Below are 22,410 nucleotides of genomic sequence, written 5' to 3'. Positions count from 1 at the left end.
CAGTAAATGGAACTGCTGTGAATGTTGCTGTTCTTACTTTTACCACTACTCTCAGTGTCAGACATCTGTGTACCAGGCACTGACCGAGCTGGCTAATGATATTAAAATTTAAATGATATCTAGATAGTATGGTGCCCTGAACTCACAAAGTTGGATGAAATGCATTCTCACAGCAGTGTCCAGCCTACTTTGTGTCTGACATGTGGTAGATAACCTGTTTGTTCAGTGAATGACCAAATGAATTAAAGATCGTAATGGTGAGAAGCTAGGCCAGCAGTTTAGCAGCTGATTTAGTGTATTATATACCTTTTATTTTTTAAAAGGCTGTTTTCCAAAGTGAGCCTTTTGAACATTTCACGTATGTCCAAGGGAAAGTGCATCATGACTTTTTAACCAAATCTTGGATCTAAAGCCATTAAACTGCTAGAGTAATTTGAGATTTGAGGCTTTTCTACTAATATTTATCACAGGTTTCCCTTTCCCTCATCTAAACCCCTACTCCCCCTTCCCCCAACAAAAAAACTTCCCAGTCCCCATTAAGCATCCATCATCATGTCGGTGCTTTGAAAAGACAAGAGAAACATTACAGTGTACCTTTCTAGGGGTGGCTGGGGGTGTGTGTGTGTGTGTGTGTGTGTGTGTGTGTGTGTGTGTAACAAAAAAGTTTCTCCCCTAGAATCTATTTTTTTGTTTCAAGTTTTTATTTAAATTCTAATTTGTGTAACAAAAGGGGCACCTGGGTAGCTCAGTCGGTTAAGCGATTCTTGATTTCTGCTCAGTTTATGGTCACAGGGTTCAGGGGTTCAAGTCCCACCTCAGGTTCTATACTGACAGTGCACAGCCTGCTTGGGATTCTCTCTCTCCCTCTCTCTTTCTCTCTCAAAATTAAAATAAACTTTTAAAAAATTAAAAAACAAAACAATTCCCCCCCCTCTAGAATCTTCCTTTATTTTTTTTTTTAATTTAATTTTTTTCAAATTCTATTTAGTTAACATACATGGTAAAATTTAGGCTTAGGATTTAGTGATTCATCATTTACATACACTACCCAGGATACAAGATTATAACTTATGGTCACATTACAACTTCATGTTTACAATTCAGTACCAAATTGGCTGAGTTGGTTTGTTTGGGGTCTTTTTGTGTATGTATCATTCCTACAGTTGAGTGTATACTTCTGCTAAGCAGCAGTAGGAACCATGATTGACGTACTTTAATGATCAGAACATAAGGTGTGTTCCTTGTGTGAGCTCCAGAGTAGAATTGCTTTCAAATTTCACAAACATTAAAGTGGAATCTGTGATTCCTTTTGAGCAGCAGTTTTCAGAATATGTTCCATTGAATAATAACCCTAAGGAATATTCCACAAAGAAAAATGGTTGTATGATCAGATTAGTTAAATAGTCCATTCCTTTTCCCTGCCTTTGAAATTCACAGCACACATTAGCACTACCCAAAAAAAGCTGCCTTTACTCTCAGGGGTTCATTTTTGCAGGTTGCATCTATTAAATACATTCCACTGGACATACTTTGGAAAATGTTGCTCTGGAATAAGCTTTTAAACACTAGGTACAAGTTTTTTGTTTTTTGGGTTTTCTTTTTTGTTTTTTTTTTTACATTCCTGTAGATCCTTAACCAGCTGTTGTGAATTACAGCTCTGTCCTTGTGTTATTTTTAAACTTTAAAGATCCTACTCCTTTTAAAGTCACCCTGAATTCTGTCTTATAATCCAACCCTCTGAAAGTTTGCACTGACTCACAGGGTTTCACACTAGCTTAGTCATCTTGGCCATATACAGTAGATTTCTGCACTTGTGCCAATAGGTAAATTCACATCTTCTGTTGAAAGAGAGCCCTGGGCTAGGGCTGTTGAGCAACTAGCTGGACCTTTTGACTTAGATATCAAAAACAGAAAAGTATATTTTCCCTCTACATTAGAGGTAAAATATAAAAATTCAGGCATATAAAAATTCCCTCCTGTCAAAGATACTTTTCTTTATCCTTTTAAGAGTAAAATATTCTTCATCAATTATCAATCTAAAAATTGGTATAAACAAATGTATTTAGTCATTTGCTCACTCATCTAACAAGTGTCTAAATCCCATACTGAGAAGCAGTCTTTGATGATACAAAGTTGAGGAAGAAAATTTTTCATTAGGTGATTCAGTGGCTGCACCGATCTGCAATCTTATAAATTATCCTGAATTCAGGCCTATTTCAGAACATTACATTGTAATCAGCATGGTTATACAGTTTCAACAAAGTTTGTAGTAGGAATTTATCTCAATTATTAAGGGCAAATTGACCATAAAAGTTAAATGTGCGAGACTCTTACATAGATAATTTGCCTTGGTTATGTATGTACCAAAACTTAGCTTTCCATAAGAAAACTTGAGAAAAAGGATTGCAAAATAACATATCATTTAAAACTTTGTAAAACACTACAAAGTATGTCCGAAATTTTTGTGGAGATTTTGCAGATACATCTGAGGTTTCGAATGATTACCCAGAAAAAAAATCTTACTATGTATTTCTACAGTTTACTTATTATAGGTGAAATGATTTCAGAGAAGTTAACCTCTCTCGGTTAATTTTAGATGTGGTTATTAAAATTATTTGTAATTCTCCAGATGAACCTCCTTGCTCCGTGGAGTGGTGCTGATATTGCACTTTTTTTTTAACATCTTAAGGTTTAAAACCATAACTTTCAAATATACTCAGAGAGACTCTTCAGAGCACATCAGTGACTGCCTGCACCTGGCACTATGATGGATTCAGTGCACATCTTTTAGGATAGACCACAAATGGTCTAACTGCCTGGATTTGAATCTTGGCTTTTTACCACTTAATCACTGACAAATTTCATAACTTAATCTAAGCTACAGTTTCTTCATCGTTAACTGGAGAAAATATCTAGCTAATGGGATTTTCTGTGAGGATAAAAATATGCTAATATCTGTAGGCTAACTGGTATGATCTTCAGTGTACAGTTGTTGCTCTGTAGAGGGTAGCCATCAATATTATTCTCTTTTGTCAAATAACACGAGTACAATGCTTCATTTGTCTTTTATCCCCCATTCTGTCAGACACAGCAGCTCCATAGAGGAGCTACTCAGTAAACACTCATTGAATTAGAAAGAGAGAGGGCAGGCATTTAAAAAAATACTTCAATATTTGTTCAATAAAGTGAGCTGGAAAAGGAGCTATGCTTGGACTTATGGGGGAGCTATTTGCTTCTGATAGGCAGTTTGCTTCTTCATTTCTGACCTGCCCCTCCTGCTACTACAGTGGACTTTCTAGGGTGAATCATGAAATGAAAGATAAAGTGATAGGCCAAGAATCTTCATTAGGTGACTGTATATGTACCTATGAATCTCCTGTGATCTTCTTTACTCAATAACCCTCCTTTGTGATTTTTTAAAAATTCTTCACTAATTTTAAGCATTTTATTATATGTTTCAAATAAAGTACTCACCCAGTAAGCAGTATATTGGGAGGCTTTCTTTTCATTAGAAAAGTCTTTAAAAGATAGTTTTTCACTTAAAAGAGGTTGATGAGAAAAGGCTTGTTGGATGCTAGAACACAACTACTGTAAAAGCTTAGCACTAGGACCCCATTGATTTAGAATGTTTGATCTCTATATGTGTTTGGGCTCAGAGCAAAGATATTATATACAGATAGTTTTCTTAAGAATTTATATAAGGTGGAAGTATTTAAAGAAACAACAACCCTTTTTCAAAGCACCTGGGTGGCTCAGTCGGTTAAATGTCCAACTTCAGCTCAGCTCATGATCCCACAATTTGTGAACTCGAGCCCCACGTCAGGATCTGTGCTGACAGGTCAGGAGCCTGGAGCCTGCTTCAGATTCTGTGTCACCTTCTCTCTCTGCCCCTTGGCCTGCTCGCATGCTCTCTCTCTCTTTCAAAAATAAATTTAAAAACTAATAAAAAATATATTTTTTAAACTTTTTCAAATATTTTAGCAAATTAATTTTAAAAATATTTCTAATTAGTTAGTTTTATACTGTTTCTAAAGCTAATGCAGATGGGCTACTTAATACCTGACACTTACTTCAAATTACTGAAAGTAGTAAGAACAAGGCAAGTTACTTTTAAAAATTCTCTAATTGAGACTTTCCACTAAATCATATTCAATCCAAGAGTTTTCAGGCAGCAAAACTCTGAGATGAAAACAAAAAGAGTGGCCATTTTTAAAAACCTCACTTTTGCCATACATTCTTATATGTGCTTTTCATGTAATAACCTTGTAATTATCACAAAAATCTATGATAACACATTACCCAAGCATTATAGGTAAAGTCACAAGATGCAGAGAGGTTCTGTAATTTCCTTGGTCAGTGTTGGCACTGAGCTTTTTTCAATCTGGAGCCTACTGTCTCCTCTGCTGTTGGAGAGGATAGAGCTATAGGCACCATGAGAAATGAGAGGGACAGAATTTTGTTTTTAACTTTTAACTTTTTAAATGTTTATTTTGGAAAGTGAAGTGGTGTGGAGGAGAGGTACAGAGAGGGAGACACAGAATCTGAAGCAGGCTTCAGGCTCTGAGCTGTCAACACAGAGCCTGATGCAGGGCCACAGCCCACAAACCCATGAACCATGTGACCATGACCTCAGCCAAAGTCAGACGTCCAACCGATTGAGCCACCCAGGTGCCCGAGGGAGACAGAATTTGCTACAAGTTCTGCTCAGGTCCCTTTGCAGGTAATCCAGTTTTGTCAGATCCAACACAGGTTTAAAAGCTTAAAAAAGCAAAAACAAAAACTTACCTGATCACCTGGGGAAGAACTATGTGGTACTGTAATAAAAATTTGAAAGAAAGGACTTTATTGTTATTGTTGTTATTTCAAGTCTTACTTTCTTTTGTTAATCCTGTGGTAAGTCAACATTTGGGGCAATCACACTTTTCTTTGGTAGCTTCCGGAACTCTTTATTCCTGGCTATGAACTGCAATGGTCTTTTTCACTCAGGTAATTTAAGTTGTCATCTTTGGATGAATTTATTTAAAGCTAAAAGCTTTTTTAGTTTCTGTGAAGAAAAAAAACATGGTTAAATGTAATGATTCATATAGGATACTGTCAGAAAACCACTCCATTTAACAATAAATTGACTGACTACAGTGCAGTTTCTGTTTAAAATTTAAAGTGTATAATTCTGTGGTATTTATTTATCGTAGGATGTAATTAAAACCATTGTACAGAGTGGCGGCATCAAGCATCTAGTAACCATGGCAACTAGTGAACATGTAATAATGCAGAATGAAGCCCTTGTTGCTTTGGCATTAATAGCAGCTTTAGAATTGGGTAAGTACCCCAGTGTCAAACTTACTTTCTCCTATTTTTATCTTGGATGAAATGAAGCACAGGAGTGGAATAGAAGTCAGACTGAACCTTGACTAGAAGCCTTTTGCCAGTGTGTGTCTGCAACCTATAGCTAAGAATACAGGAACTAGTATTCTATAGGCTGCCATGAAAGCTTTTGCTTTTGGTAACATTTTTAGACCAATGCTGGACTCTGTTATAGAGTTTGACTCTTAAATGTTATTTCAAGTTATAGGCACTTGGTGAATATAGAATTTTCAGCAGGCCTCCCAAAGAAATGAAACGTTATTTAGGTACAACAGCAAATTTAGAGCCTGCTACTCTTCCAGTGACCCAGACCTTCTCTTCCATCTCTACTGATTCTTTTATCTCCTATCACCATGGTTTCTATTGCTTTACAGTATTGCCATTAAATTTTCACCTTCTGGGTCACTCTTCTGTGTGTTTTACATTCAGAATTCTTAAGAAGCTAGTTCATAGGCGTCTAGCTTATGGATAGTAACCTTTGTCCCAGGAACCAATCTCTGATATAGTCAGCTGGGGACACTCAGTCCCATGTCTGTGATTAAGGCCTGAGGCTGCCTTCCACAGAAAAGGACTGTGGACTTAGTAGGTTTGTCCTGTCAAAGCCATTTCGGTAATAACACTGTGAACGAGCCCATAACCCTTGTCCCCCTAACTCCCACACAGGCGCAGGCAGACCCACCAGGGGGGCAAAGCATAGGCATCGTGTGTCTTCCTCTAGTGTCACACTTACGCAGATTTTAGATGTGAGAGATTTGGATTTTTTCGTCTAAAAGGGTTTTGAATTTTAAAACAGGTTTTAAAAAATCACAGGTCTAAATAGGATGTAAAATTTTTCTGAATTTTAAAGATAAAAGACTTCAAGAAAACATAGGGTTATTCTCAGTGACTTGGTCTATAGTTAGAGATGCTTTGAAGGTCATTTCGAGTCCTGGATTAGGCATGACTGCACACAGGGTTCAGATGGAGTCAGCCTAGAAGGCCAGCCATCGTGGGGCGTGGGGTGATGAAGGTGGGAATCGTGGAGGACGTTGAATACCAAACTGGGTTCTTAGCCTGATTTTAAGTGGTTTACAGTGATGGGGATATTTCAGAATATGCTTGATGAGCCATACCTGGGATGAATCTAGTTTTGTGCCAGTCTCTTCCAAACAAGGTCTAATTTCATCAGTTTCCTGATAACAGAGCATTTGCCTGCATCTGGTCCCCTTACCGTTGAACTATATAAAATGTGATACATACATTGTTTTATTGTTACCTAATGTTTCCTAGGCTTCTTGGGTTTAAGATATACTTTTTAATACATATCCCACTTTGAAAATCATATTTTTCCAGCCTTGTTTTCTTATAGTCTATTTGATATTAAGGAATTATACATTTTTACATGATAATAGTATGAAAGCAACACTTTCAAGAGTCTTTTTTTTTTTTTTTTTTTTAGATAATTGTAGATTCACATGCAGTTTTGTAAAAATCAAAAAAATACAGAGATCCCTGTATACTTTGCCCAGTTTTTCCCAATGGTAACATTTTGCAAAACTATAAATAATATTTTAACTGTTCATATAATTTACCATCTTACTCAGATTTCCCCAGTCATTTGTGTGTATTTTAAGTTCTGTATAGTTTTATGATGTGTAGGTTGGTGTACTGACCACCACAGTCAAGATACTGAATAGTTTAACACCACAGGGATCCCTCCACTTACAACCACACTCGCCTACTTCCTACTTGTACCCCTCACCTTGCTTCTAATCCCTGGAACCCACTAATCTGTCCTTCATGTCTAAGATGTTATATATAAGAATCAAGTAGTATGTGACTATGTGGGATTGTCTTCCATAATTTCCTAAGGAGTCATCTGAATTGTTTGAGCATCAGTAGTTTTTTTTTTTATTGCTGAATAGTGTCCCATGGTAGGTACATACCAGTATTTGTTTAAACATCTGGACTGAATCCAGTTTGGGGCTTTTAAAAATTAAAAAATGCTATAAACATCCATGTGTAAATTTTCACGTGAGCATTGTATCCATTTCTTTGGATATATGTCTAGGAGTGCAGTTGCTGGGTTGTATGATAACTACATGTTTAATTTTTGAAGAAACTGTCGAACTGTTTTCAGAATGACTGTACCATTCTACATTCCCACCAACACTATAGGTATGATATAGTCCTCTCCACATCCTCACCAAATATTTGGTGTTAACACAGTTTTTTATTTTAACCACTCTAAAGCTGTAGTTAACTCATGGTTTTAATTTCCATTTTTCTGATGATAAGCATATGAAAAGATGTTCATCATTATTTGCCACCTGTATACATTCTTTGGTGATTAAAAAAAAAACCTATGGATATTTTTTGCTCATTTTCTTTTTTCTTTTTTTTTTAAATTTATTTTTATTTTTTAATTTACATCCAATTTAGTGAGCATACAATGCAATAATAATTTCAGGAGTAGAATCCGGTGATTCATCCCCTACGTTTAACACCTAGTGCTCATGCCAACAAGTGTCTTCCTTAACCCCCCCTTGCCAAATTAGCCATCACCCCACCCACAGCCCCTCCAACAATCCTGCTCTCTATATTTAAGAGTCTTTTATGTTTTGTCCCCCTCCCTGTTTATATATTATTTTTGTTTCCTTTCCCTTATGTTCATCTACTTTGTATTTTTAATTCCTCATATGAGTGAAGTCATATTTGTCTTTCTGACTTATTTTGCTTAGCATAATACCCTCTAGTTCCATCGATGTTATTGCAAATGGCAAGATTTCGTTCTTTTTGATTGCCTAGTAATACTCCATCGTGTATATACACCACATCTTGTTGATTCATTCATCTCTGGATGGTCATTTGGGCTCTTCCCATACTTTGCTATTGTCAGTTGTGCTGCTATCAACATTGGGGTACATGTGTTCATTCGAAACAGCACACCTGTATCCTTTGGATAAATACCTAGTAGTGCAATTCCTGTGTCATAGGGTAGTTCTATTTTTAATGTTTTGAGGAACCTCCATACTCTTTTCCAGAGTGGCTGCATCAGTTTGCTTTTTCACCAGCAGTGCGAAAGGGTTCCTCTTTCTCCATATCCTTGCCAACATGTGTTGTTGTCTGAGTTGTTAATGTTAGCCATTCTGACAGGTGTGAGGTGGTATCTCATTGTGGTTTTGATTTGTATTTCCCTGATGATGAGCGATGTTGAGCATTTTTTCATGTGTCTGTTGGCCATCCAGATGTCTTCTTTGAAAAGTGTCTATTCATGTCTTTTGCTCATTTCTTCACTGGATTATTTTGTTTTTGGTGTTGAGTTTGGTAAGTTCTTTATAGATTTTGGATATTAACCCTTTATCTGATATGTCATTTGCAAATATCTTCTCCCATTCTACCCATTGCCTTTTAGTTTTACTGATTGTTTCCTTCACTGTCCAGATGCTTTTTCTCTTGATGAGGTCCCTATAGTTCATTTTTGTTTTTGTATCTCTTACCTCTGGAAACATGTTGAGTAAGAAATTCCTGCGGCCAAAGTAAAAGAGGTTGTTGCCAGGTTCCCATCTAGGATTTTGATGGCTTCCTGTTTTATGTTTAGGTCTTTCATCCATTTTGAGTTTAGTTTTGTGTATGGTATAAGAAAGTGATCCAGGTTCATTCTTCTGCATGTTGCTGTCCAGTTTTCCCAGTTCAAAAACTGAAGAGACTGTCTTTATTTCATGGATAGTCTTTCCTGCTTTGTCAAAGATTAGTTAACCATATATTTGTGGGTCCATTTCTGGGTTCTCTGTTCTATTCCATTGATCTATATGTCTGTTTTTGTGCCAGTACCACACTGTCTTGATGATGACAGCTTTGTAATACATCTTGAAGTCTGGGATTGTGATGCCTCCAGCTTTGGATTGTTTTTTCAGGGTTGCTTTGCCTATTTCAGATCTTTTCTGGTTCCATAGAAATTTTAGGATTGTTTGCTCTAGCTCTGTGAAGAATGCTGTTTTGATAGGGATTGCCTTGAATATGTAGATTGCTTTAGGTAGTATTGATGTTTTAACAATATTTGTTCTTCCGATCAAGTATGAAGAAAAACAATATTTGTTTTTCCTTTTTTTGTGTATGTCTTCTTCAATTTCTTTCATAAGCTTTCTATAGTTTTCAGAGTATAGATTTTTCGCCTCTTTGGTTAGGTTTATTCTTAGGTATTTTATGGGTTTTGGTGCAATTGTAAATGGGATTGGTTTCTTAATATATCTTTCTGTTGCTTTATTATTGGTATATAAGAATGCAACTGATTTCTGTGCATTGATTGATTTTATGTCATGCAACTTTGCTGAATTTGTGGATCAGTTCTACCAGTTTTTTGGTAGACTCTTTTGGGTTTTCCATATAGAGTATATGTCATCTATGAAGAATAGATGTATGACTTCCTCTTTGCTGATTTGGATTCCTTTTATTCCTTTGTATTGTCTGATTGCTGAGGCTAGGATTTCCAATTCTATGTTGAATAACAATGGTGAGAGTAGACATCCCTGTCATGTTCCTGACCTTAGAGGGAAACTCAATTTTTCCCCATTGAGGATGATATTAGCAGTGGGTCTTTCAGATATGGCTTTTATGATCTTGAAGTATAATCCTTCTATCCCTACTTTGTTGAGGCCTTTTCTCAAGAAAGGATGGTATATTTGTCAAATGTTTTCTCTGCATCTACTGAAAGGATCATGTGGTTCTTGTCCTTTCTTTTATTAAATGTGATGTATCACATTGATTGATTTGTGTGTATTGAACCAGCCCTGCATCCCAGTTATAAATCCCACTTGATAATGGTGAGTAATTATTTTAATATATTTTTGGGTCCAGTTAGCTATTATCTTGTTGAGAATTGTTGCATTCATGTTCAACAGGAAAAATGATCTGTAGTTCTCCTTTTTAAAGGGGTCTTTGCCTAGTTTTGGAATCAAGGTAATACTGGCCTCATAGAATAAGTTTGGAAGTTTTCCTTCCATTTCTGTTTTTTGGAACAGCTTCAAAAGAATAGGTGTTAACTCCTCTTTAAATGTTTGGTAGAATTCCATTGGAATTCTGGCCCTGGACTCTTGTTTTTTGGGAGATTTTTGATTACTAATTCAATTTCTGTACTGGTTATGGGTCTATTCAAATTTCTGATTGTTCCTGTTTGTTTTCATAGTTTATATGTTTCTAGGAATTTGTCCATTTCTTCCAGATTGCCCAATTTATTGGTATATAGTTGCTCATAATATTCTCTTACTGTTGTTTGTATTTCTGCAATGTTGGTTGTGATCTCTCCTCTTTCATTCTTGATTGTGTTTATTTGGGTCCTTTCCTTTTTCTTTTTTATCAGTCTGGCTAGAGGTTTATCAATTTTCTTAATTCTTTCAAAGAACTAGCTCTTGGTTTTATTGATCTGTTCTTTTTTTTTTTTTTTTTTTTTGTTATTTCAATAGCATTGATTTCTGCTCTCACCTTTATTATTTCCCATCTTCTGCTGTTTTGGGGTTTCATGTACTGTTCTTTTTCCAGCTCTTCAGTGTGTAGGGTTAAGTTGCATATCTGAGACCTTTTATTCCTTCTTTAGGAATGCCTGAATTGCTATATACTTCCTCTTATGACTGGCTTTGCTGCATCCAGAGGTTTTGGGAGTTATCATTTTCATTGGCTTCCATGTCTTTTTTAATTTCCTCTTTAACTTTTTGATTAGCCCATTCATTCTTTAGTAGGATGTTCTTTAGTGGTTGATTTCAAGTTTCATAGCATTGTGGTCTGAAAATATGCACAGTATGATCGAGATCTTGTACTTGTTGAAGGCTGATTTGTGTCTTAGTGTGTGATCTATTCTGGAGAATGTTTCATGTGCACTTGAGAAGAATGTGTATTATGCTGCTTCTGGATAAGTCCATCTTGTATAGTGTGTTATTGTATCCTTGTTGATTTTCTGCTTCAATAATCTGTCCATTGCTGTAAGAGTGAGGTATTGAAGTTCTATACTATTATGGTATTATTTCAAAGATTTTCTTTATGTTGTGATTGATTTATATATTTGCGTGTCATTTATATATGTTGGGGAACATAAATACTTACAATTGTTCGATCTTCTTGGGAAGATCCCTTAATTATGATATAATGCTCTTTTTCATCTGCTACAGTCTTTATTTTAAAATCTAGATTTTCTAATGTAAGTATGGTTACTCTGGCTTTCTTTTCACAACAATTAGCATAATAGATGGTTCTCTATCCCCTTACTTTCAAACCTGAAGGTGGCTTTAGGTCTAAAATGGGTCTCTCATAAACAATAGATAGATGTATCTTGTTTTCTTATCCATTCTGGTACCCTGTCGGTTTTGATTGGAGCATTTAGTCCACTGACATTTAGGGTGAGTACTGAAATATTGCCATTGTGCTGCCTGTAGAGTTGGAGTTTCTGGTGGTGTCTCTGGTCCTTTATAGTCTTTGTTGCTTTTGGTTATTTTTGTTTTGTCCTTTTTCCCCTCAAAAAGTACGCCTTTACATTTCTTGCAAAGCTGGTTTAGTGGTCATGAACTCCTTTAGTTGTTCTTTGTCTGAGAAACTCTCTCTTTCCTTCTATTTTAAATGACAGACTTGCTGGATAAAGAATTCTGGCTGCATATTTTTCTGATTCAGCACTTTGAATATATCCTGCCATTCCTTTCTGGCCTGCCACATTTCTGTAGATAGGTCTGCTACAAACCTGAGCTGTCTTCCCGTATAGGTTAAGGACTTTTTTTTTTCACTTTGCTGCTTTCATCATTCTTTACTTGTCTGTGTATTTTGTGAATTTGACTCTGATATGCCTTGTTGATGGTCAGTTTTTGTTGAATCTAATGGGAGTTTCTGTGCTTCTTGGATTTTGATGTCTGTGTTTTCCCCAGGTTAGGAACATTTTTCTATTATGATTTGCTCACATAAACCTTCAACCCCTTTTTCTCTCTTTTCTTCTTCTGGGACCCCTATAATTCGGATGTTATTTCTTATTAATGCATCACTGAGTTCTCTGATTCTTATATTGTGCTTTTCTTTGCCTTAGTTTCCCTCATTGTTTTTTACTTCATTATTCTCCGTAAGTTGTCTTCCATATTGCTGATTTGCTGTTCTGCTTCATCCGTCCTTGCCACCATGGCATTCATTTGAGAACGCATCTCAGTTATTGCATTTTTAATTTCGTCCTGACTAGATTTTACTGCTTTTATCTCTGCAGAAAAGGATTTTATGCTTTTTTCCAACTCCAGCTAATATTATTATCATGATTCTGAATTCTGATTTAGACACTTTGCTTATATCTATGCTGATTAAGTCCTTGGCTGTCATTTCTTCCTGTTCATTCTTATGGGGTAAATTCCTTTGTTTCATCATTTTGGAGAAATAAAATTAAAAATAAAAATTTAAAAATTACAACACACAAAATCAAGTAAAGGAAGCTATATCCTAGGTGTATTCTGGTATGGTTGTTGAAAGAAGCTTGATAGAGAAGAAAGGGAAAGTAAAGAAAAGAAGAAAGGGGGAAAGAGAAAAAGTAAGAAAACATTAAAAAAATTTTAATGTACACAGTAAAATAGAATAAAATGAAATGAGGTAGACTAAAACAATTTACAAAAAATAATACAAATATAGTAGAAATTTTTTTTAAATCTTTTTTTATAAAATGGAAAATAAAAGTTTTTTCTCTTTCTCTATCCAAGAATAAGAAAAGACAGAATATGAATAGATGGACAAGTCAACAGAATGAAATCAGAATGAAATTACATCCACTTTCCCCTAGAAATCAAATTATGAAGGACTTTATAGTCCATACACTAAGCAGGGGGAGAGACTTGTGGACGTCCTCTAGGGCTTGGTTGGCACAGACAGGGCTTGGTGTAAGGGTTCTGTTCTCCACTAGGTGGCGCTGCGTAGCATACTGGGGTGGATTGGTGTGGTGTGCGTATGTGTGTATGTGCATTCGTGTAGGAGTCACCCAGCTTCCCAGTCTCTAGCATCAGAACTGTGTTCTTGCCAACCAGCAGGCAAGCATCTCTCCTTTGTCTCTAGCTTCCATTTCCCACTTCTTTAGTGTACACTACCAAGCCATCAGCCTGCCAAGCAGCACCTCCCTCCCAAATTTTATCTCAGATGTTTGTGTGTATCCAAACCCCTCAATCCTAATGGGCCTGCGGCTTGAACTCACTCTAACCTTCTAAAGGAGGGTGTAACTGAGCAATGGCCTGGTGCCAGCCCACCTCTAGGAATGCTCCTGTGACAATGCCACTGTAGAAGCACAGAGACTGTGTCCTGGTGCCAGCCTACCCCAGAAAAATTTTGCACAGTGGTGTAACAGCAGCTTCCCAGAGACTGTGGTGAATCACAACGCACATCTGGTGCCAGGCTTCACCGCACCCTAGCATCCTTGTTCTAACACCAGCAAACTTGTATGTAATCTGGGGTCCACTGGAACCTTTGTGGGGAGGCTGCACGGCCTCTAGCAAATGTCCTCCTGGCAGGGGAACCTCCTCTCCCCGTTTGGCCCAAGGACCCCTCGGACCTGACAGTCTGCTCCTGAGGATTTGTCTTTCTCACCAGAACCCCACCAGGTATCAAGCTGCAGAGTTTCCAACTCTGCACTCCCCTATTTATAGACTCTTAATGGTATTGAAACCCTCTCCTTTCTCTCTTTCTTGTTCAGTTCCTTGTGGGTGTTGCCACTCATTTTCTTTCCAGCTGCTTTTGGCAGGGAGTGCTTTTGCTATACTCTCCCACCTGTCTTCATTCTCTCTCTGGAAACAAAAACAGCTTCCTACCCTCCATGGCTTCTCTCCCCCCAGTTCACCTCTCTGCACCACATATCTGCCAAGTTCTGTGGCTCTAGTTATGCAGATTATTGTGTTAGTCGTCAGCTCAGTTTTCTAGGTGTGCAAAATGGTTTGGTGCTGATCTAGCTGCATTTCAGGGATATTAGAAGCAGAGAATTTCCATGCTGGTCGACATTTTGGCCCCTCCCATTTTGCTCATTTTCTAACTGTTGAGTTGAAATTTTTTTTGTATATTCTAAAAGTTTTATAGTTTTACATTTTCCAAGTAGGTCGGTAATCCATTTTGAGTTAATATCTGTACACAGTGTGCAGTTTAGGTTAGCATTTCTTCTGTTTGCTTATGGATGTCTAATTGCCAGCACTATTTGTTGCAGAAGTTATCTTTCCTCCACCGAATTGATTTTGTACCTTTTTCAAAAATCACTTGAACATATGTGTGTGGGTCTCTCTGGGGTTCTCTGTTAAATTCTCTGTCTCTCCACCAGGACCACACTGCCTTGATAACTGTGCTATAGTGAGCTTTAGTATCAGGTAGAAAAATTCCTCCCACTTTATTTCTTATCAAGATTATTTTCCTATTCTATGGCCTGTGGCTTTCCATATAAATTTTAGTATAAACTTACCAATTTTCTACAAAAAAATCCTCCTGAGGTTTTGTTAGGAATTGCATTGAGAGTCTTCATTTTTCAAAGATACATACCTAAATACATATGGAAGAATGTTATTTGTAGGATTTGCTCCATAATAATTTGGGGTGGGTGAGAGTAGGTGAATGAAACTAGAGCTAGATGAACAAGTTTGGACATAATTTTTAAAAATAATTTTAAGCAGTGCATCAGTATGTAATCTTTTCTACTTTTGTATATGTTTAATGTTTTCCAAAATAAAGATTTTTAATTGCCTCATATTAAAAGGAATATTATGCAACCAAATTTTAAGCTTAAACTCCTGAAATATCTGAATTTTTAACTCTTTTTTAATAATGTCTAAATTGAATATTCTCTCTACAGTTCACTGTTTTTGTTTTTGTTTTTTTTAGTCTTTATTTTGAGAGACAGAGGCAGAGAGCAAACAGGGGAGGAGCAAAGGGAGAGGGAGACACAGAATCTGAAACAGGCTCCAGACAGCTCAGAGCCAAACATGAGGCTTGAACCCACTGACTGTGAGATCATGACCTGAGCCAAAGTCAAACGCTTAACTGACTGAGCCATTCATGTGCCCCATAGGTCATTGTTATTTAATCAGCCCCTTTTGGCTGTTTCTAGTAAGGGAATCAATATTTAGCTACATTGCACCAGGCTCATAAACAATGAACATAACTGATCCTTTGTTTCATATTCTAGGCACTGCTGAGAAAGATCTAGAAAGTGCTAAACTTGTACAGATTTTACACAGACTGCTAGCAGATGAAAGAAGTGCTCCTGAAATCAAATATAATTCCATGGTCCTGATTTGTGCCCTCATAGGGTCTGGTAAGTATTTCTTCTATCATTTTACATCTATCAACATATGTTTGACACTAAATATAGAAAAGTAGTAAATGCTGGCTTTGGGTTTTAGGAACATTATAAATTAGTTTATGGAGGATAGTATTCCTTTTACCTAAAAATATTTCCAAAAGATTCTTATTATAATAAATTATCACATAGCAAATACTCAAAAATCAGTGTTAAAAATTAATGCCTGTTAATTTCATCATCTCAAATGTTTTATATAAAGAACAAGTTATGATTTTGTATATCCTATTATCTAACAGATTTGGTCAAGAAATCATTGGCATATCTTGGTATATGTTCCATGGACACTGAAAAGAACATATATTCTACTGTTTAGTGGGTGGAGTGTTTTCTAAATGTCAGATTTTTTTTTTCCATTGTTGGTAGTGGAATTGAGTTTGCTTTATGATTTTGATATTCTGACTAATTGTTTTGTCTGTTGTTGAGGCAGAGGTGTTGTCTGTTTCTCCTTTTAGTTCTGTAAATTTTTCCTTCACATATTTTGTAACTCTTTTGGTAGATATACCGTTAGGATTACTGTGTCTTCCTGATGGATTGATCTTTCTAGCATTATGAAATGTTTTTCTCTATCTGGTAATTTTTTTTTTTTGCTTTGAAGTCTACTTTATCTGATATTATTATAGCTACTTCTTTCTTTTGAATAACATTCATGGGATCTTTTCCTTACCCTTTTAGTTTCAGTCTGCTTTATTATTATATTTGTAGTATAGACAGCACCTTGTTAGGTCATGTGCTTTAATCCACTGTGTCAGTCTCTTTTAATGTATTTAGACCATTTATATTTAATGTAATGACTGATGTTATGGCTTATGTCTGCAGTTTAATTTTTTTAATTTTGTTTCTCATTCCTGACTTCTTGTTGATTGCTTGAACATTTAGTCTTATTACCTTCCCTCATTTATAATTATCTCAGATATTTCCTCTTATTTACAACAGCATTTATATATTGTTACAACTTTTGTTTTCAACCATCAAATATAATTTAGAAAACTCAAGAGAAGGAAAGTCTTCATATTTATTTTCATCTTTGTTATATGTGTTTTCCTTCCTTATGTTCCAAGGTTCTTTGTTTTTAAACATTTTCTTTCTGTTTAGAGAACCTACTTTAGCCATTTTGGGGGTTAGGTCTGCTAGTGACAAATTTTCTTTGTTTTCTGTTATTTTAGAATGTCTTGATTTCCCCTTCTTTTTGTGAAAAGTATTTTCTCTGAGTACAGAATTTTTTGTTCAACACTTGAAAAATGTGTCACTTTCTTCTAGCCCCCATAGTTTAAGAAAAATTCAGTCTTCCTATTTTCTTCCCTTGTTGGTAAGGTATCATTTCAAGATTTTTTTTTTTCTGTCTTTAATATTGAAGTTTGTGATGTGTCTTGGCATGGATTTCTTTGGGTTTAACCTATTTCAAGTTTTCTCACCTTCACGAGTCTGTAGGCTTATGTCTTTTGATAAACTTGTAAAGTTTTTTTAACCATATTTCTTCAGGTACTTTTTCATCCTGCCCTATTTTTCCTCTCCTTCCAGGTTTCTAGGCAGGAACGGGAAATCTTTAGTTATATTCTACAGGCCCCTGAACGTTTTTGTTAGAGTTTTATCTCTCTTGTTCAATTTGGGTAATTTCTGTTGTTCTTAAAGTTCACTCATTTCTTCTATCCCCTTCATTCTGCACCATTCTGATTCAAGACTATCCAGTAAGTTTTTATTTCAAGTGCTATAGGTTTTGGGTCCTAAAATTCCCATTTGCTACTTCTATATGGCTTCTATTTCCTTCCTGAGACTCTCATTAAGGCATTTAAAAAAATTTTTTTAATGCTTTTTATTTATTTTTGAGAGACAGAGAGACACAGCGCAAGCAGGGGAGGGTCAGAGAGAGAGGGAGATACAGAATCCGAAGCAGGCTCCAGGCTCTGAGCTAGCTATCAGCACAGAGCCCGACGCGGGGCTCAAACCCACAAACCGTGAGATCATGTCCTGAGCCAAAGCTGGACACTTAACAGACTGAGCCACCCAGGTGCCCCTTAATGTAATGTATACATAAAGTTTACCATTATAACCAGTTTTAAATGTACAGTATAGTGGCAGAGTAGTACATTCACACGGCTGCACAACCATCACCACCATTATTTTTCCCAACTGAAACTCAGTACTTGTTAAACTATAAGTCACTAATCACCCATCTCCCCAGCTTTCGGCACCCACCCTTCTGTCTTCTGTCTCTGTGAATTTTATTACTCTAGGTACATTATATAAGTGGAATCATACAATATTCTTTTTTGTCTGGCTTATTTCACTTAGCATAATGTCTTCAAGGCTCATCCATGTTGTAGCCTGTATCGGAATTTCTTTCCTTCTTAAGGCTGAATAATTTTCCACTGTATACATATATTGCATTTTGTTTATTCCTTCATCCATCAATGGACATTTGGGTTATTTGCATCTTTGGGCTATTATAAATAATACCACTATGAACATACTGGTGCACTAAGATTTTTCAGTCCCTGTTTTATTTGGGGCATATATACAGAAGTGGAATTGCTAAATCATACAGTAATGCTATGTTTAATTCTTTGAGAAACCACCATCCACAGAGGCTACACCATGTTACATTCCTAAAAGCAATGCACATGAGTTTCAATTTCATTCTACCATTTGTTATTTTGTTTTTTCCATTATATCCATCCTAATGAGTCTGAGGTGGTATCCTGTTGTGCTTTTCATTTGCATTTCCCTAACAATTAGTGACACTGGGGATCTTTTCATGTGTTCCTTACCCATTTGTTTATCTTCTGTGGAGCATGTCTATTCAAGTCCTTTGCCCATTTTTAAATAGGGTAATTTTGTTGGTGAGTCAAAAGCTTTGTTTGTATGTTTGGGATATTAATCCTTTATTGTATATATCATTTGCAGATATTTTTCTTCCACTCTGTGAGTTGCCTTTTCACTCTCCTGGTAGTATACTTTGGTACACAGAATTTCCTAATTTTGATAAAGTCCAGTGTGTTTTTCCTTTTGTTGCCTGTGTTTTTTGATGTATATCCAAGATTATCCTTGCTAAGTCCAATGGCATAAAGTTTTTCCTTTCCACTTTAAGTCTTACAGTTTTAGTTCTGAAATTTAACTTTTGCATATAAGGGTTTGTGGCTGTCCAATTTTACCAGTGCCATTTATGGAAAAAACTGCCCTTTCCTCATTGAATGGTCTTGATACCTTTGTCAAAAAATATTTTTACTACATATATGAGGGTTTATTTCTGGGCTCTCTGCTTTATTCTGTTGGTGTGTGTGTGTGTGATATAATCTTTATATCAGCACCACACTGATTTGATTATTACAGCTTTATAATAGGTTTTAAATTAGAAAGTGTGAGACCTCCAACTTTCTTCTTTTTCGAGATTTTAGATACTGAGAGTCCCTTGGAATTCCTTTTGAAGTTTAGGATGTGTTTTTCTGTTTCTATTAAAAACATTATTTATAATAAGTCCCCACAGTCTTATTAAAGTAAATATATCAGTTTTGAGGGATGCTAATTACATTAAACTTATTAGACCTCGGTTTTCTCGTATAGCAGTCTCAAAGTCTTAAGAAGAGCCTTGTGTTTTCCTGTAATTGAGGTTAAGTAGAGCAAGAAATTCAGAAAGAGGAAGATCAGAAAACAAAAAGGGAAGCCTCTTGTCACAGAAATTTATTGAAGGATGTGAAGTACAACCTTTTCATTTGCCACAAAAATTTTTTTAAAAACTTAGTTTGAAACAGATCTGTCATTGGACTTCATATTTGAACTGATGATAGGGTCAAGGGGTATATAACTGAAATTTCAGATCATACAGTGAGCTGTGTTTCATTATAACTCATTTCCCTGATCCAACTTAGACTGTAGAACTTGACATTTGATTTATCTACATATAACTATGGCAGGTAAAGTTTCTCTGATTTATTATAACACATCTATAAAGAAGATATTTCTAGGATACTGCTCTGTCCAACACTTGTCTTTAAAAATGTCTTAGCATTTCTAGGCTACCACAGTTTTTATCAAAAATTTTCCTAGTTCTATAACTTGGTATTATCCAAATAAACATTTTGGGTATATATACTGGACTATAGAGTAAGATTAGAACAATTTAACAGGAGCATCTCTGTTATCTTGTTTTGTCTTCCAGAATCTCTACACAAGGAAGTACAGGATTTGGCCTTTCTAGATGTTGTATCCAAACTTCGCAGTCACGAGAACAAAAGTGTTGCCCAGCAGGCCTCTCTGACAGAGCAGAGACTTACTGTGGAAAGCTGAGAACCGCCCTTCCCTGACTCATGGCACCCTCCCACCTCTGATTCCCCTTTGTCCTCCCATCCAGCTGCCTCTTCTGCTTCATTTTCTTCCACATCACTTGTGCATGCGTGTAATGTTCCTGTACCAATTGAAGAACTGCTGTAGGTACCTGCCCAATAAGAGATTTCTAAACCCGTAGTTTAGTGTGAACATAAATCTGTCAAAAACAAGTCTCCACCCCATAACTGTTCTCTTGTATTCCTGTTGCTTGAGCTACATTAAGTAGAATGTGCATGTTGTAGTCCTATGATGATGTAAACTTGGTACTACATAATGACTTGCTCCTCACATTTGGTAAACTACATAATAATGTACTGGTAAATTAGAAACAAACAAGAATGCAGCAGGATCTGTCTAGCTTATTAAAGATGGAATTGAATAGTAAAAATAGCTCCATTTTTTGGTGCTTGGGAAGCACAGTGACCAAACAACTGTATGGCTGCTCATTCATTAGTCTTACCTACTAATGTCAAACCCATGGTACCTAGAGTTAAATAAAATCCAATGCTCTCACTCTTTACCCTATGGTTTCTCCTTCTTCCTACTATGTAGACTCTTGAAATTGCCACAAACTGGCAAGACTTCCCTGAGGTTTTTAAATTTCATATTTAATTGGCTGTCATCAGTAGCATAACATTGAAAACACTTGTGGTTTTCAGCATGAAACTAAGGGGTTAAAGAATCTATTTTACAAGTACTTTTTTTGCCTATTTTTAGAATCTGATAAATGTATAGTTTGACTTCAGCACTTTTTCCATCAATTAATCAGCATTGTCCAACACTTGTCTTTCAGAGTCATTTGACATTTGTTTTCAACTGAGGAAATTGAGTATAGTTCATCGGAGGGTGGTGGGTTTTTTTGGGTTTTTTTGGGCTTTCTTTTGGCTGTTTTTCATCATTCAGCTTGAAAGCAAAACGTTTCCCCTGTTATAGTCCTTTTAAATCTTCTATTTACTAGACACAGGAAAAATGATTAAGAAAATAGAACTAGCAGGACGTAGAATAAAAGACTAAGAAAGAAGTTTGTCTATACTACAGAAAGGAAGCAGGTTATAAAAGCCATAGTAGCCAGTCCAGTTCATTCTGCAGATGGCCTCACACCAGTAGCTGTTAGAGTTTCCCACCTTTGCTTGCCACCGAGAACTGCAATAGATCTTAAAGCTATCAGAAAAGGTGACAACGCCAAGACTCAAGAGATGACAAGACCCTCTTGGCGAAATATAGTGTACTCTTCACTGCCACTACCACCACCAAATGGGTTTTTAGAACTTTGAAACACAATATTTGTAAATTAATCAAAAGATCCTTGTGACATACCTGTCTTGCCCCACGCACAAGTTTGACACTGGCTGAAAGGTATGGTGGCTCCAATATGGAAGGACTACAGGACAGTAGATTGGGCTGCCCGGGTGACAGAAGCTCTTTCCTCTCCATCGGGAGATGCTGCGCATATCTATGGGGTGACTGAAGTTGGACTTTTGATTTGGAAACAGCTATAACTCAAAATTAAGACCTCAGTGGAGGTAAAGAAACTTTGTTCCCTTTGATTGTCCAGGAAAGGGCTCCTTATTGTGAGTGCTTATGCTACACTTACTGTAAGAACGATCTTGTTTATTGTCTTCTTCTGGGCTGGATAGTGGACTATATTTTATTATAGGTTTTGAAAAACATCTGTAATGTTGAATAGGCTGTCCATATTAATAACTAAATAAATAGTATATCAAATTATTATGGCATCATTTGGTTTGTTTGTATATTTTACTTCTATTTCCAGCTCCTAGAACAGTAATTGCTAATTGTTGGTGCTCAGTATTTGATTATGAATTACCACTTCCATAAACTTCCAGACTCTCTGAACTAATTCTAGACTGATAGAGAAATTGAAATTTAGATGTTTGTCTGACTTCTAAGAATTTCTTTTATAGGATCTGTCCCCATTGAAAAGCATCATATTGAAAACCTCAGAACAGAGACATCCAGAAATTACAGATTTAAGAGAAGCCATCATCTGGGCCAGCTACCAGCAATCAGTTGCTATGCTAGGAATTCCAATCTCCAGCAAAACAAAGTACATTTCTAATCACTGATTTTTCTACAGCGAGATCAGCAGGCTGTGCCTTTTTGATGACGGAGGTCCACCAAACTGGGTGACGTGCTGCTCTGCCGTAGCAGGAGGCGAGAGTCTACAGACAGTACTGTGCCATGTATCCTGCTACTCCATCTTGGTTCTGGAGGCCACATTTAAATGTTTGCTACCCACTAAGCATGCATTCTGAGGGACAGAATGGGAGGAACCTCCTGGCATAGCATTAATTATCACTGTGCATAGTTGAAAAGCAAAGGGGCCAGCAATTAGAAGGAGGAAGATGTTGGAGTGAATGCACTAAAATGTCCTCTCCCCCCTTGGG

The 22,410-nt window shown here is 36.4% G+C and overlaps 1 protein-coding gene and 1 long non-coding RNA gene across 11 annotated transcripts in view; one reads left to right on the top strand and one right to left on the bottom strand.

Annotated features, from left to right (window-relative positions):
- Nucleotides 1-21,730, top strand: part of RAP1GDS1 (Rap1 GTPase-GDP dissociation stimulator 1) — a 170,994-nt gene extending 149,264 nt beyond the window's left edge. For all 9 annotated transcript variants that reach the window (XM_029942955.1, XM_029943009.1, XM_029942979.1 and 6 more), the window contains 3 exons: nt 5,193-5,319; nt 15,506-15,634; nt 19,836-21,730. In XM_029942955.1, coding sequence (XP_029798815.1) covers nt 5,193-5,319; nt 15,506-15,634; nt 19,836-19,963 — 384 coding nt within the window. In that variant the 3' untranslated portion in view covers nt 19,964-21,730. The remainder of the gene's footprint in view (nt 1-5,192; nt 5,320-15,505; nt 15,635-19,835) is intronic.
- Nucleotides 4,821-5,438, bottom strand: LOC115294965. Of its 2 annotated transcripts, none has more exons than XR_003910239.1 (2): nt 5,345-5,438; nt 4,821-5,044 (listed from the first exon to the last, which is right to left on the bottom strand). It is a non-coding gene; the product is annotated as an uncharacterized LOC115294965 (long non-coding RNA). The 2 variants fall into 2 exon arrangements; XR_003910240.1 differs by lacking the exon at nt 5,345-5,438 and adding an exon at nt 5,132-5,206.
- Nucleotides 21,731-22,410: the final 680 nt, after the last annotated feature.

Source organism: Suricata suricatta, chromosome 1, assembly GCF_006229205.1.
Source record: "Suricata suricatta isolate VVHF042 chromosome 1, meerkat_22Aug2017_6uvM2_HiC, whole genome shotgun sequence".
NCBI lineage: Eukaryota > Metazoa > Chordata > Mammalia > Carnivora > Herpestidae > Suricata > Suricata suricatta.
The sequence above is the reverse complement of the archived record's forward strand: the minus strand, read 5'-3'. Positions and strand labels throughout refer to the sequence as shown.